The sequence below is a fragment of the Anomaloglossus baeobatrachus genome, chromosome 1, assembly GCF_048569485.1.
Source record: "Anomaloglossus baeobatrachus isolate aAnoBae1 chromosome 1, aAnoBae1.hap1, whole genome shotgun sequence".
Taxonomy (NCBI): Eukaryota; Metazoa; Chordata; class Amphibia; order Anura; family Aromobatidae; genus Anomaloglossus; species Anomaloglossus baeobatrachus.
The window spans coordinates 853,150,622-853,164,538 of record NC_134353.1 but is presented as its reverse complement, the minus strand read 5'-3'; the positions used below and the strand labels follow the sequence as shown (position 1 = coordinate 853,164,538).

At 46.5% G+C, this 13,917-nt stretch overlaps 1 protein-coding gene across 1 annotated transcript in view; it reads left to right on the top strand.

Moving 5' to 3' along the window:
* CERT1 (ceramide transporter 1) overlaps positions 1-13,917 on the top strand; it is a 102,183-nt gene that overhangs the window by 65,772 nt on the left and 22,494 nt on the right. The window contains exons 8-14 of the mRNA XM_075325475.1: positions 6,441-6,533; positions 7,118-7,201; positions 7,921-8,013; positions 10,209-10,304; positions 10,388-10,520; positions 10,615-10,685; positions 12,549-12,677. Of these exons, the coding sequence (XP_075181590.1) occupies positions 6,441-6,533; positions 7,118-7,201; positions 7,921-8,013; positions 10,209-10,304; positions 10,388-10,520; positions 10,615-10,685; positions 12,549-12,677 (699 nt within the window). The remainder of the gene's footprint in view (positions 1-6,440; positions 6,534-7,117; positions 7,202-7,920; positions 8,014-10,208; positions 10,305-10,387; positions 10,521-10,614; positions 10,686-12,548; positions 12,678-13,917) is intronic.

The following is a 13,917-nucleotide window of genomic DNA, read 5'->3' as shown; positions in this document are numbered from 1 at the left end:
GCCCTAACCTACCGAGACAGTTGTCTTAGACATCGACTTCCCTCGGCACTTTCCCGCAATTTGCACCAAGAGGGCAGAAGCTATGCGCCAACTCTGGTAGCCTCTAAATATGCCAGAACTGCTCGTCTGACGTCCAAGAGCGAAGGAGCTCTGCCTGTTGGGACTGAGAATAAACGAGGTAGACAGCTTACACTACAGCGACCAGAGACAGTGAGACATGCCCGAAATGGGTTAATGAACATTCTGAACACCGCAACTATAGAATAGAAGTTAAAGTCCTTAACAGCCTATCAAGGAATGAATAAACCACAGCCCGATAGAATGACCACCGGCTAGATCAAGAATAAACATGTCCGGGCTTAATAAACCAGGTCAGTACGGACATCAGCTCTCCGAGGTTCAAACGATTACCCCTGGTCACAGACCAGCCCACCGTACCGCCAGAGTTCATATCCTGGCTCCAGAAGCCCAAGATGACAAGGCATAACTACTGGACCTCGAGTAATGAGAAGGACCATCATGAACCAAAGACGTGAAGAGTTGGAGTCCGGAAGGCACGTCGACCGATATTAGCAAGCCAAGTACATCATCCGACCACCTGAAGGAAGCATTGTTCCCAAGATGCAGATGCCAAGGACAGCGGGGTATGGAATCTGGATGGGAGGAAGCGTCCCAGAAAATGTAGGTGGCCAACCTCATAGATACACTGTATACAGTATATATATTGGAATTTAAAGAAGTGGTTTGCCATATCCGTGGCAGCAAACACAGGAGACTAGTGTTGCCCTGAGCTGGCGGAAAGAAAACCACTACCACCTGGGTAGACTACCCAACCAGAAATGCACTATACTCCATTAGCCTGTAAGTACCACTATATCGGACACTAGCGTAAACATACCACACAGTCTTCCATAGTGACCAGGGAACTTCCTCCAGAGGAGTGAGGGCCTCCAATAATCACAGAGTGATAGTTCATTTGGCAGTGGTGAGACCCTGGATGTTTTCTCGTGAGAACAGCGAGCCTATGAGGGAGACTATGGAGTTCCCTGCCACAAGAGGCTGGAAAACCTCACAGGTTATTTACGAGATTCTGGATGTTGAACAATGGCCAGAAAACCAGTCCAATTGCCATCAAAGGACCTGTCACAGTAAAACGGGCTATTACCATGATTGGCTACATTCAGTTCTTTCCACCATAGGATGAACTCGATAACATTTCTCTTTAGTCATAAGTTATAAAAGAAAGACCAGAGCTAAGCAATTAAGCACCGCTGAATACTACTGATTAGAAAAGAAGGACCGTAGCTGAACTCAGATTCCAGGTCTGAGCCATAATAAGGAGAAAACTAGGCCAACTCAAACATGACAGCCTATTACGGCTAAGCCAAGTGCCGTTCCAGAAGTGTGAGGCCCCTCTAACCAAAGCCGATGCGAGAGACCCAATGCGAAGTATGCAACCCGAGGCGCAAGGGACGAGGCCACTGCAAGGCCAAAGGCGCAGAGGCGCAAGGCCAAAGGCGCAGAGGCATAAGGTCCAAGGCGCAGAAGCGCAAGGCCCAAGGCGCAGAAGCGCAAGGCCCAAGGCGCAGAGGCACAGAAGCGCAAGGCGCAGAGGCGCAAGGCCCAATGCCAGACACGCAAGGCCAGAACAGGAAGCGCAAGGCGTAAGCCCGGAAGCGCAAGGCCAGAGGCGCAAAGCACAAGGCCAGAGGCGCAAAGCCAGAGGCGCAAGGCCAGAGGCCAGAGGCGCAAGGCAGAGGCACAAGGCATAAAGCCAGAGGCACAAGGCGCAATGCCAGACACGCAAGGCCAGAACAGGAAGCGCAAGGCGTAAGCCCGGAAGCGCAAGGCCAGAGGCGCAAAGCACAAGGCCAGAGGCGCAAAGCCAGAGGCGCAAGGCCAGAGGCCAGAGGCGCAAGACAGAGGCACAAGGCATAAAGCCAGAGGCACAAGGCGCAATGCCAGACACGCAAGGCCGGAACATGAAGCGCAAGGCGCAAGCCCCAAGTCGCAAGGCACAATGCCAGAGGTGCAAGGCACAATGCCAGAGGCGCAAGGCCAGTGGCGCAAATGCCAGAGGCGCAAGGCCGGAGGCGCAAGGCCAGAGGCACAAGCGCAATGTCAGACGCACAATGCCAGAAGCATGAAGCGTAATGCGCAAGCCCGGAGGCACAAGCCCGGAGGCACAAGGCACAATCCCAGAGGCACCAGGCACAAGCCCAGAGGCACCAGGCACAAGCCCAGAGGCACAAGGCACAAGCCCAGAGGCACAAGCCTAGAGGCACAAGGCACAAGCCCAGAGGCACAAGCCCAAAGGCACAAGGCACAAGCCCAGATGTACAAGCTTAGAGACACAAGGCACAAGCCCAGAGGCACAAGCCCAGAGACACAAGGCACAAGCCCAGAGGCACAAGCCTAGAGACACAAGGCACAAGCCCAGAGGCACAAGCCTAGAGACACAAGGCACAAGCCCAGAGGCACAAGCCTAGAGACACCAGGCACAAGCCCAGAGGCACAAGCCTAGAGACACAAGACACAAGCCCTGAGGCACAAGCTTAGAGACTCAAGGCACAAGCCCAGAGGCACAAGCCTAAAAGGCACAAGGCCAGAGGCACAAGCCTAGAGGCACAAGCCACAAGGCCAGAGGCACAAGCCTAGAGGCACAAGCCACAAGCCTAGAGGCACAAGCCTAGAGGCACAAGCCTAGAGGCACAAGCCACAAGCCCAGAGGCACAAGCCTAGAGGCACAAGGCACAAGCCCAGAGGCACAAGCCTAGAGACACAAGGCACAAGCTCAGAGGCACAAGCCTAGAGACACAAGGCACAAGCCCAGAGGCCCAAGCCTAGAGGCACAAGCCTAGAGGCACAAGGCAGAAGCCCAAAGGCACAAGCCTAGAGGCACAAGGCACAAGCTTAGAGGCACAAGCCTAGAGGCACAAGGCCCAAGCCCAGAGGCCCAAGGTACAAGCCCAGAGGCCCAAAGCCAGTGAAGCCAAGCCATGAATGGCAAGGCTGAGAAACAGTAAGACCAGAGACGTCAAGCAGTGAGGCCTTGACAGTCCCAAGGCGTCAAGCTAGCGTGTGGTCAGAGCTGTGTGGCGTGTGGGCCGAGGCCAAACCCATGAGGCGCGATGCCGGAGCCCCAAGTTGTGAGGTACGAGCCAGGAGGCGCGAGGCCGGAGCCAGGAGGTGCGAGGCCCCAGGAGGCCAGAGCAGTGAGGCGTGAGCCAGAGTCATCACGAGGCCAGAACCCTGAGGCGCGAGGCCAGAGGTGTGAGGCCCGATCAGATACCCCTAAGAGTGTAATTCACCTGTGAACTTCAGGATACACCTACTGCATGAGTGGTATCCTACATGCCAAATTAGTCACACCTGAACCAATTAACTCACCCTGAGGTTCAGCTGGAGGGCAAGTTCCAATGCGAGATAATGTGTTATATCCACAATTTTCCCTCCTATAGAAGGAGTAAATCAGACAGAACCTGGTCTGGTGAGATAAGTGTGGAATCAAATGTGTTATTAAACCACAACAGGAGGATCCACACAAGGTTCCATCAACAGGTAAATTCTGAACTTAAACATGAGGTCTGCTGAGCCCAGCAAAACATGAGGCAGCAACCTCACCATGCAGCATAATCTACTTAGAAAGTTCCAAGGCTAAATTTCCAATTTTAGTGCAGGACTCTGACAGATGTGAATGACAGACTGCACACTTTTTTATTCTGGCCGACTTCCTCTGAACTTTTTTAGGGATAGTGCCGGTGCGTGCCGTGGAAGAATCCTAAACGGAAGGGGAGACTGAATCAGGCTCTACCCACACCACTACAGGTCAGATTCCTGACGCACCTGCACTTACGTGACCCTGGGACTCGTCAGGGGGGCTAGCATCAGACCTGTCACCTTCATCCATTGTAATAAGCAGTGAGCAGGTCGTTATACAGAAACACACAGAATGCATATTTCCCCGTTCCCAAGGTTTGATACCTGTTTGGGCGACGACAGGGCCCGTTCCCGCCTCCAGTGTTCCGACCCGGATCACACGCCGCCTTCCTGGGCGCCGCCATATTCCGACCAGGAAATGCGGAAGACTTTGCGCTGCACATGCATCAGCGTGTCAGGCTGGAACGCATGGCGTGTGCACACCCGGAAGTGCCACATGGCCGCGGCAAACAGCGGGATGCCGAGAGCCCTCACCTGAGGGAAGCGGCTTTTGCCGGGAACTCCTGCTCCACCGGCCGGCTGAGGGACCTCTCCTGTAGAGGTGTCGGCCAGGGGCTGCTTGACAGGCCGGAAGGAGAGAGCAAGCCCCCCCCCTGATCCGCCTGGACCCCGTACATCCCGACGGTAAGACTTGCGTCCGTCCTGTACAGGGACAGGAAAAACACTGAGGAAAGGGGGATGGGGAGGGGCTTTTAAACTCTTGCGTTTCCTGTCCCTGTAAAGGTCAAAGGAGCAACTCCTACCGTGCTGTCATGTGGCGTCCTGGAAAATAAAAGTATCATTATACTGCCCATTGTGGACTATAGCCTCAAAACCATCCTTATGCTGTCCTTACACACACACACACACACACACACACACACACACACACACACACACACACACACACACACACACACACACACACCCCCACACCTCTCCATACTGCCCCCTTGTTCCCAACACTTCATGCTGTTCTCCTTCTTCACAATTACATTCTAACCCTAAAACTCTACCACTCCATACACACTCCATGCTGTCCCCTCACACTCACAACTCCATACTAACACTAAAGGGTGCTTTATACACTGCGACATCGCTAGCGATCTCAAAAACGACCTATGTGCAATCTCGGCAGATCGCATCTGCGATCTAGCTTGTCACATCGCTAATGAGATCGCTAGCGACGTCGCAGCGTGTAAAGCACCCTTGCTCCATACTGGTCTTCCACAACTTTATATTGTCCTTCCACACTCCCACATCTCTATGCTGTTCCCTCACGCTTTGACAAATCCATATTGCCCTCCATGCTCCCAACACTCCATGCTGCCCCCATGTTATCACAGCTCCATACTGTCCTCCCATGCTGCCACCACTTCATACTGTCCCTCATGGATCTCACAATGCATTGCTGACTTCTTCCCCCATTCTCCCACCACTCCATGTTGTCCCCCCACAACTCCATAATGTCTCCCCATGCTCCCATAGCTCCATACTGGTTTCCTCTCCCCATGCTCCCACCACTGCATGTTGTCCCCCCACAACTCCATGCACACACCACTCCATAATGCCCCCCATGCTCACACCACTCAATGTTGTCCCCACACAACTCCTTTGTCTCCCCATGCTCCCACCCACTCCATACTGTTCCCCACGCTCCCACAACGCCATACTGTCCCCCACCTCTTCATACTGCTGCTTCACACTGCCACCACTCCTTAATGTCCCACACCTCTCACTACTGCCCCATCTCCATAAGACACACCTGAGACTAACAACCCCCACCTACAGTAATAACATTTAATCTTTGGCTGCGCCATGGAGAGCTTACTGTTCAACTTCGCTGTCTCAGCTGCCTCTGCATTGACAGGAGCAACGTGATGACCTCTGCAATGTGATGACCTAATCACATCTTGGTACTCTTGTGAAGCTCAGCTACAGGCCCTAATTCTACAAAATTGAAATAAAAACAGGTCAAACCCCAAATCTGTATCAATATGTTAACCCACGTTTAATGTTTTGAATTTTGTGTTAAGTCTAACGACACAAAATCACTATTAAAGGGGTTGTAGAGTGTAAATCCACAAGTCTGCAGTGTGTGTGTGTGTGTGTGTGTGTGTGTGGCGCGCTCTGTCTGCATTTTTGAGAATCCTCACATCACGCACTGAGGTTCCTCTGTTGTCAGAGTCGGGAACGTTGATCACGTAGCCACCATGGTGCACCGAGCGCCTGTACTTGGGTTGAACAGTCATTTTGTGCTGACAGTTTGTCACTCCACTAAAATCCAAAACTTTAATTAAAATTTCACATTAAGGTTAATTTTTGTAGAATGACATAACCTTTAACCTAAGCTTACTGTAATGGATTCCCCTTTGTAATAATTTACAGGACACTATAATATGGATATTGAGTCAGTTGCTTTTAAGGCAGTACAACCACAAAATGCTAATGTAGGGATTTCCGCTGGGTTTTTCACATAATCAGTAAAAAGCTTTTTGCTCTAATGTCTATACGTACAGATGAGATACCATTAACGTAATTGGTAAATGTAAAGATGCACCATATGAAATATGGCGAGGGTTACAAGTGAGCTAGCCCTGTGAGCGGAGCTGCCGGCCATCCAGATCCCACCTTCTGCTCAGGGATGGTGCCTGTGGGAGCTTTCTATGACTGCGCCATGGCTTCATCAACCCTGTTCATCCATTCTTTTTCCAATACATAACCAGTTCTACTTATTTTAGGAGGTTGAAAAGAGAAGAAGAGTGGAAGAAGCTTACAAAAATGCAATGACCGAGCTGAAGAAGAAATCTCACTTTGGTGGACCAGACTATGAAGTATGTACTGTACCCTCCCCCAGTCCAATTGTGAGATTTATTGTGATATGATAGATTGATGACAGACCATGTCACATGTGATTCTTCATATCTGTAGAAACCGGACCTGTTTTACTAACTGTCCACTCGTTTCTAGTACACACCTTACTGCATGATATTGTGAATAACCGCTTACGGCCCTGTAACTGTGCCCACATCTGATCTTCTCTTGAAGCCGTGGCTACTGGCATTGTCAGTCAAAGGAGCCCCTTGATTGCTGCACCCGATTAGCGTCTACTGATTGGCTGCAGCCCTCCCAGTCCATCCGTAATAGGAATCTTGTTTCAGATGGAATGAGAAGGCTGCGGCCGCTGATTGGCTAGGGGGGGGACTTCTATGGGGGGCTGTGTGGCATCAGATTCACCCTAACTAATCAGTAATATAAAGAAGCAGGAATAAAGACAATAATCACTTTGCAATTCAGAAGTGAGAAGGTAAACATCCTGCATGTGACGTGCTATGAAAATATTGCTGCCCAATCGAGATTTTTAGAAAGCGGGGAACGGTCAGTGCTCGGTGAATAACCCTCACTTTTACATTGACAGGAGGGACCAAACAGTTTAATTAATGAGGAGGAATTCTTTGATGCAGTTGAAGCCGCTTTGGACCGACAAGACAAAATCGAGCAGGTATTTGTGATGCTATGTGTCGCCCCAAAGGACTGTGTGCAATAGAAAGCAGATCAGGAAATGTTTTGTATCTGTATATGGCACATTATGCCGCATAGACGGGTGGGATGTGCTCATTTTTTAACAAGAGGGCTGTAACCAGTAGATGCTAGATTGGGGTTTAAAGGGGACCCGTCACCAGATAAAAAGTGATCAGTTTTTACTCTTATTTTATTCCTGCTGCTCGTTTTACTATTTTGTTGGCTTTATTTTTTGCATTCACCATACTGCTCAGTAGATATGGGCCTTTTTAATTTAGCACTATACAAAGTGGTGTCGTCACAGGATCCCTTGGGGGCGTGTCCTTAGTCTGCATTGTGAGCCACACCCCCTTGTAAAGACCATAGAAAGTAGCACTAAATGCAATGGGCCTATATCTCTGAAAGAATATGGCAAATTTTAAGAAAAAATTTAGATATTCATGGGCGAGGCTTAAAATTACGGGAGCTATCCACCCTTGACCTGGTAACCTGTCCTCTGACATCCACTGCTCATGCAGGATCCCAAAAAACCTAACTCCACACATTATACTTTGTTCCTTATGAACCTGATTCTGATTTCTTTATTGCATTATTGCCAATTCCAAAGACCAAAGTGATCTTCTACACAAATAGGGTCATTTCTGAAATGCATGGATTGTCCCAAATATCAATCATGACAACGTTTTGTTTTTTTTCTAGTCTCAGTCAGAAAAGACTAGATCACACTTGTCTTCATCTTTACCAGCCAGTGATGCATTCCTTGGTTTGGAAAATCACCGATTTGTCCGAGCGGTAAGTCTACTGACGGTGGTCTTATGTGTAAAAGCTCGTGTCTGAAGGGACGCCAGCCATTTGTTGGATGAGCTTCGGATCACATAGGTGCTCACATGCCTTCTATCAGTGGGGATTCTGCAGCATGTGGCAGGATCTATTTTGTGTCCTGTAAAGTATTACAAGACAGTTACTGTAATTTCTTTACATCGTAATTACTGACATGGCAGTAATAAGACAGTGGTCTCTAAAAGGGGGGTCCAAGTACCCCAATAGAAGAGAGGGGGTGGGGGGGACCTAAAAGACTTTGTGCTTTACCGACCACTGTCGCCTCCTGACTGTACAGACTAGTCCAGGCCATCACTTACCATGATGAGATAATTTGAATACAACGTTCTCTTTACTCCTCCATTTATGTGCTCCATTACTTCCTAATGAAGGTGTTGGCAATCCTCCACACTCAGCTGTTGTGAAGCTACCCTCCTGGCATTCCCAGACAACCACTGCCTGTCAGTTGTGGTTTCACGACAACTGGAGTGCAACAAGTTACTGAGCCAAGCCCAATTGTTCATCTCACTGGTTTTCATTGTTTGCTGTCAACAGATTTATTTTTTTTTTTTTTTACTTGAACACAGGTGAAATTATCAAAGTTTAAAGGGGTTGTGCAGGCTTGGGGTGAAAGTCTGCAGTCACTCTGTGACCGCAGACTTGTGAATCCTCACAGCACGCAGTGTGCACGCTGTTAGGATTACCTGGAGCCCCCTGCAATTTGCATGCATGCGGTCATAGGCCACACGTCTAGTCGGCACATCTCAATACCAGTGAATTGAGTGCGGATGGACACGTCTACTCAGAATGTGTCCAGAAGTATGCAAATCGCATATTTGTGGTTACATGACTGCCTGACACCGAAGAATCCTGACAAGCACGCACGCTGGTCATTGAGATTCACACCTCTATAGTCACCGAGTGACTGTGGCCTTTGGACTGAAGCCTGGACAACCCCTTTTAAAGGGAATTTATTAGCAAGTAAATCTATTTAATCTATAAACTATAGACTGTAAACTATTTAATCTGAGAGCACCATGATGTAGAGACCCTGATTGCAGTGATGTATCCCTAAGGACTGTTAAGGTTTCAATAAAATCAGTATTTTAGTAGCAGTAGATTCTCTAGAAGACTAGTTGTTTGATGCCATTTTGTCTTCCTGCTCTTTCTAAACCCGCCCCCACCAGTTTTTGGCAGCTTTCTGCCTATGCACATTGTGCACAGCACAGAAAGCTGCTAATCAATGTTGTGGGCGGAGTTATACAGAGCTCTGCAGTCAACTGCTAGATCTCTAGCAGATAAAAACTGTGACTGTATCAAAAACTGCGGCAAGCTGCCCAGTATTGCTGGAATGTGTCCCTACATCATGCTGCTCTCAGATTTAATGTAAAAAAACCTGACAGAATCCCTTTTAAAGGGGTTTTCTGTTTTCAGAAACACCTTTATTTCTAGGTACAGTGTTGTTTTTTGTGGGTTTTTTTTTTTTATAAAAACAAACTTTGCTTTACTCACCCTCCTTGAGTCCCATCTCCTCCTGGTGTCTGTTATTTTCATTAGTGGCCACCAATCTTACTTGTTACATCGTTGTCGACATGAACTCAGCGCTGCAGATAGTAACAGACACCAGGAGCAGCGGTGGAGACTCAGCGCTGCAGACAGTAACATACACCAGGAGCAGCGGTGGAGACTCAGCGCTGCAGACAGTAACATACACCAGAAGCAGCGGTGGAGACTCAGCGCTGCAGACAGTAACATACACCAGAAGCAGCGGTGGAGTCTCAGTGCTGCAGACAGTAACCTACACCAGAAGCAGCGGTGGAGTCTCAGTGCTGCAGACAGTAACATACACCAGGAGCAGCGGTGGAGACTCAGCGCTGCAGACAGTAACATACACCAGGAGCAGCGGTGGAGACTCAGCGCTGCAGACAGTAACATACACCAGGAGCAGCGGTGGAGACTCAGCGCTGCAGACAGTAACAGACACCAGAAGCAGCGGTGGAGACTCAGCACTAGACCCGGGAGGGTGATTTTAAAAATAAACGGTAACCAGATGAATGGCATTGTTTAAAAACCCCTTTAAATGCTCAGGATTAATAGTTTCTTGTGCAAGGACAGTGCTGTGCTACAATCTGATCATACTATCTGAATAACTTACTGTTCTGTTGTAGGTGGATGAGATGGTACAGAACCACATGACGTACTCACTACAAGATGTTGGTGGAGATGCCAACTGGCAACTTGTTGTAGAAGAAGGAGAAATGAAGGTAAGGGAATCCTTTATCATACAAGTCGCCAAATAAAATGACTACTTTCTCGATCTGCTGTCTGACAAATCTGATCTTTGCAGGTTTATAGAAGGGAAGTAGAAGAAAATGGCATTGTTCTTGACCCCCTGAAGGCCACTCATTCTGTGAAAGGAGTCACAGGGCACGAAGTGTGCCAGCACTTTTGGAATGTTGATGTACGCAACGACTGGGAGAGTAAGACCATTTCTAGAGCCAAATATACTAATATTGTGTTTCATGGTTATTTTGTTTTATATTTTATTCATTGTTTTATGTCTTGTCCCCACAGCAACCATTGAAAATTTCCATGTTGTTGAAAAACTATCCCCAAAGTCAATTATTGTGTACCAAACGCACAAGGTATGTCTTTCAATGTTAAAAATCTGGTACCCCAAATTTTGGGAATTTGAGATTTACTAACCTACATAATAATAATAATAATAATAATAATAATAATAATAATAATAAAAAATAATAAATTATTATTAGTATTAGCATTCTTATCTAAGAAACATTTAAAGGTAATTAAGCTTCCTACTAGCTGTGTCCCTTACATGGTATGTGGAAGAAGGTGATCTGGTCAGATGAAACCAAAGTAGAACTTTTTGGGCTAATGCAAAATGCTATTTGTGTTGGAAAATGAACACTGCATACCACCCTGAAAACACCATCCCCACTGTCAAACATGGTGGTGACAGTTACATGCTGTTGGGATAATTTTCTTCAGCAGGGACAGGGACGCTTGTCAGAGTTAATGGTAAGATGGAAGGAGCGAAATACACAGCAATCCTGAAGGAAAACCTGTTAGAGGCTGGAAAAGACTTGAGCCTGGGGCACAGTTTTACCTGTTAGCAGGAAGCATATTCACGTATGTGAATGTCACAGTCCAGACCTAAATCTCATTGAAAATATGTGACAAGATGTGAAAACTGCTGTTTACAGATGCCTCTATCCAATCTCACTGAGTTAGAGCCATTTTGCAAAAAGGAATGGGCAAGGATTTCATCCTCTAGAAGTGCAAAGCTGCTAGAGATATACCCCAAAAGAGTTGCAGCAGTATTTGCAGAGAAAGGTGATCCTAGAAAGAACCGCCTCAGTCTGGCAGAACATGAGATTACCATGTATGTTCAGCCCATTACCGTTGGAAGTACAGGAGGACATTTCCAATTGCAATTGGGGGGGGATCTGCAGAATGGTGCATATTTAAAAATACTTTGCCTTGGCAAACGTATTTAGAATTCTATAAGGAAGATTTGTGAGATTATAACCTGGTATTGGGAATAAACGCTTCAAAAATAGAGCTGCTATAATTATTTCCATGTCAATGTGTGTGTCTGGAAGTTTTCAGAACCAGATATATCAGATGAAGTAGTAGTTATAAGAGCCTATTGGGTTTAGGGCATCCTGTCACTAATCCTATTAAGGTATAAAAAGCACATGGCACTTCTGATTATGGGTGCTCAAGTAGCATCCAGTCCTGTAACTTCAAAAAGTTAAGCAAGGTACTCTAATAAAGTGAATAAACAATGAATTATTTGGTGATGTAACTGCAATCCACAGTGTGAAAACATTTGTGTAATTAGACATTCATCATTTCACAAATTGCTGTGGGAAGGCTGCCTGGAAATGGGAGCTCAGATGAAAGCATGTGGTATCCATCACAATGGAAAGTAATGCCCTCTCCGTTGGGTTGGATACCGCTTAGCGCCCTCTCTCCGTTGGGTTGGATACCGCGTAGCGCCCTCTCTCCGTTGGGTTGGATACCGCTTAGCGCCCTCTCTCTGTTGGGTTGGATACCGCGTAGCGCCCTCTCTCCGTTGGGTTGGATACCGCGTTGTTGGATTCCGCGTAGCGCCCTCTCCGTTTGGTTGGATACCACCTGCTTTCACCTGCACTCCCATTTCCAGGCAGCAATCTGTGAACTGATGAAAGTCTTAATTTAGACGGAAATGTTGTCACACTCTGGATTGCTGTTATACCACTAAATTAATCATTGTTTATTCACCATATTGGAGTGTCTTGTTTAGCTTTTTTTTTTAATTATATTAAGGGACATTTTTGATAACCTTTCGCAATGTCAAAGTGACTATTCCCAGTCGTCGTTAGACAACATTTAAGTTAAAAATCCTTTTTAAGATCCTGCTAAGTTCAGTCTGAAGAACATAATGGTGTTTGAGCTGTAGTATCTGTATTAATGAAAATTCACTATTGTGTGCTATGCAGAGAGTGTGGCCGGCTTCTCAGCGGGACGTCTTGTATTTATCTGCAATCCGGATGATACCAGCGGCTAGTGAAAATGAAACAGACACTTGGATTGTGTGCAACTTCTCCGTGGACCATGACAACGCTCCTGTGAGTATATTGCTTTTATGGATGCAGATTATGCCAAGCTTGTTCTAGTGTTAGCTTGCATTTGTAGAAAAAAAAATGATTAGTCTCTAAATAGATCCCAATCTATACTGTAGTCCCTGAGGAGACTCATCAGGTTTACTTTTTTTTGTTTTTTGTACAGCAAGAATAGTGCTGCAGAGAGTAATGGGCTATGTTCACACGTGATTTTGCAGCATTTTTCTGTAAGTCTTAAGCAAATTAAAAGCTGAAATTTCAGAAATCTCATACACATTTGCTTATTTTCCTGACAAATGGAGAACTGCTGTGTTTTTGAAAGACGCAGCGGGTCAGTTCTATCAGTGGTTTTTATTTTATACAGTATTTTTTTTTTTTTATTAAAGTTATAATGTTTACAAAGCACATGTAGAGAAAAAATAGTCACGTAGTTTATATGGCACTGTAAATGTCAATGATACTTATATCAGATGGAATGAAATTCAACAGTGGTCTCTTAAATATTAACATAAAATCTTACAACATAAATACATTACCTGGCCATGATCCATAAGAGTTATTTACAACCACATATGTTACAGGGTGGTATACCCCACAAGTATATTACAGTCACCTAGAGTCATATCACAAGGGGCTCAGATAATCTCCCCATTATACCCCAGGAGCTGAAAGAAAAATGGGATACAGACACCCCTGCAAATTACTGCAAAATAGAAAAGGTTGCTCCAATCATATTCTATATAATATAGTATAACAGGGAGAAAAGATGAATTACTTCCCTGAGAAGCAGGAATCCAGGCCTGCCAGGAGATTATCTGAGCCCCTTGTGATATGACTCTAGGTGACTGTAATATACTTTTGGGATATACCACCCTGTAACATATGTGGTTGTAAATAACTCTTATGGATCACTACCTTGCATAAAGATAATCTATTAGGAATAGAAGTCTATACGTCTTGTACAGTGCTAGTATCATGAATAGGAATTCCTGGTTGTAGATCAGTAAATTGATACCTTCTTGATCTAAGGAAAACAATACAGGGAAGAGTATTACCATTTGGGAACTCATATATATTGTACTGTGCAAGCACCACTATAGGGCTTTCCATCCCATCCCTATATCAGGGTCAGGGAGAGGGAGAGCCGACGTGGAACGGGGGCGCCCGGTAACGTATGGTGTCATACCCTCCGTTGTTAGGTAGGGATACACTACCCTTATAGGGCTATATTAGTTTCCCTTCCCTT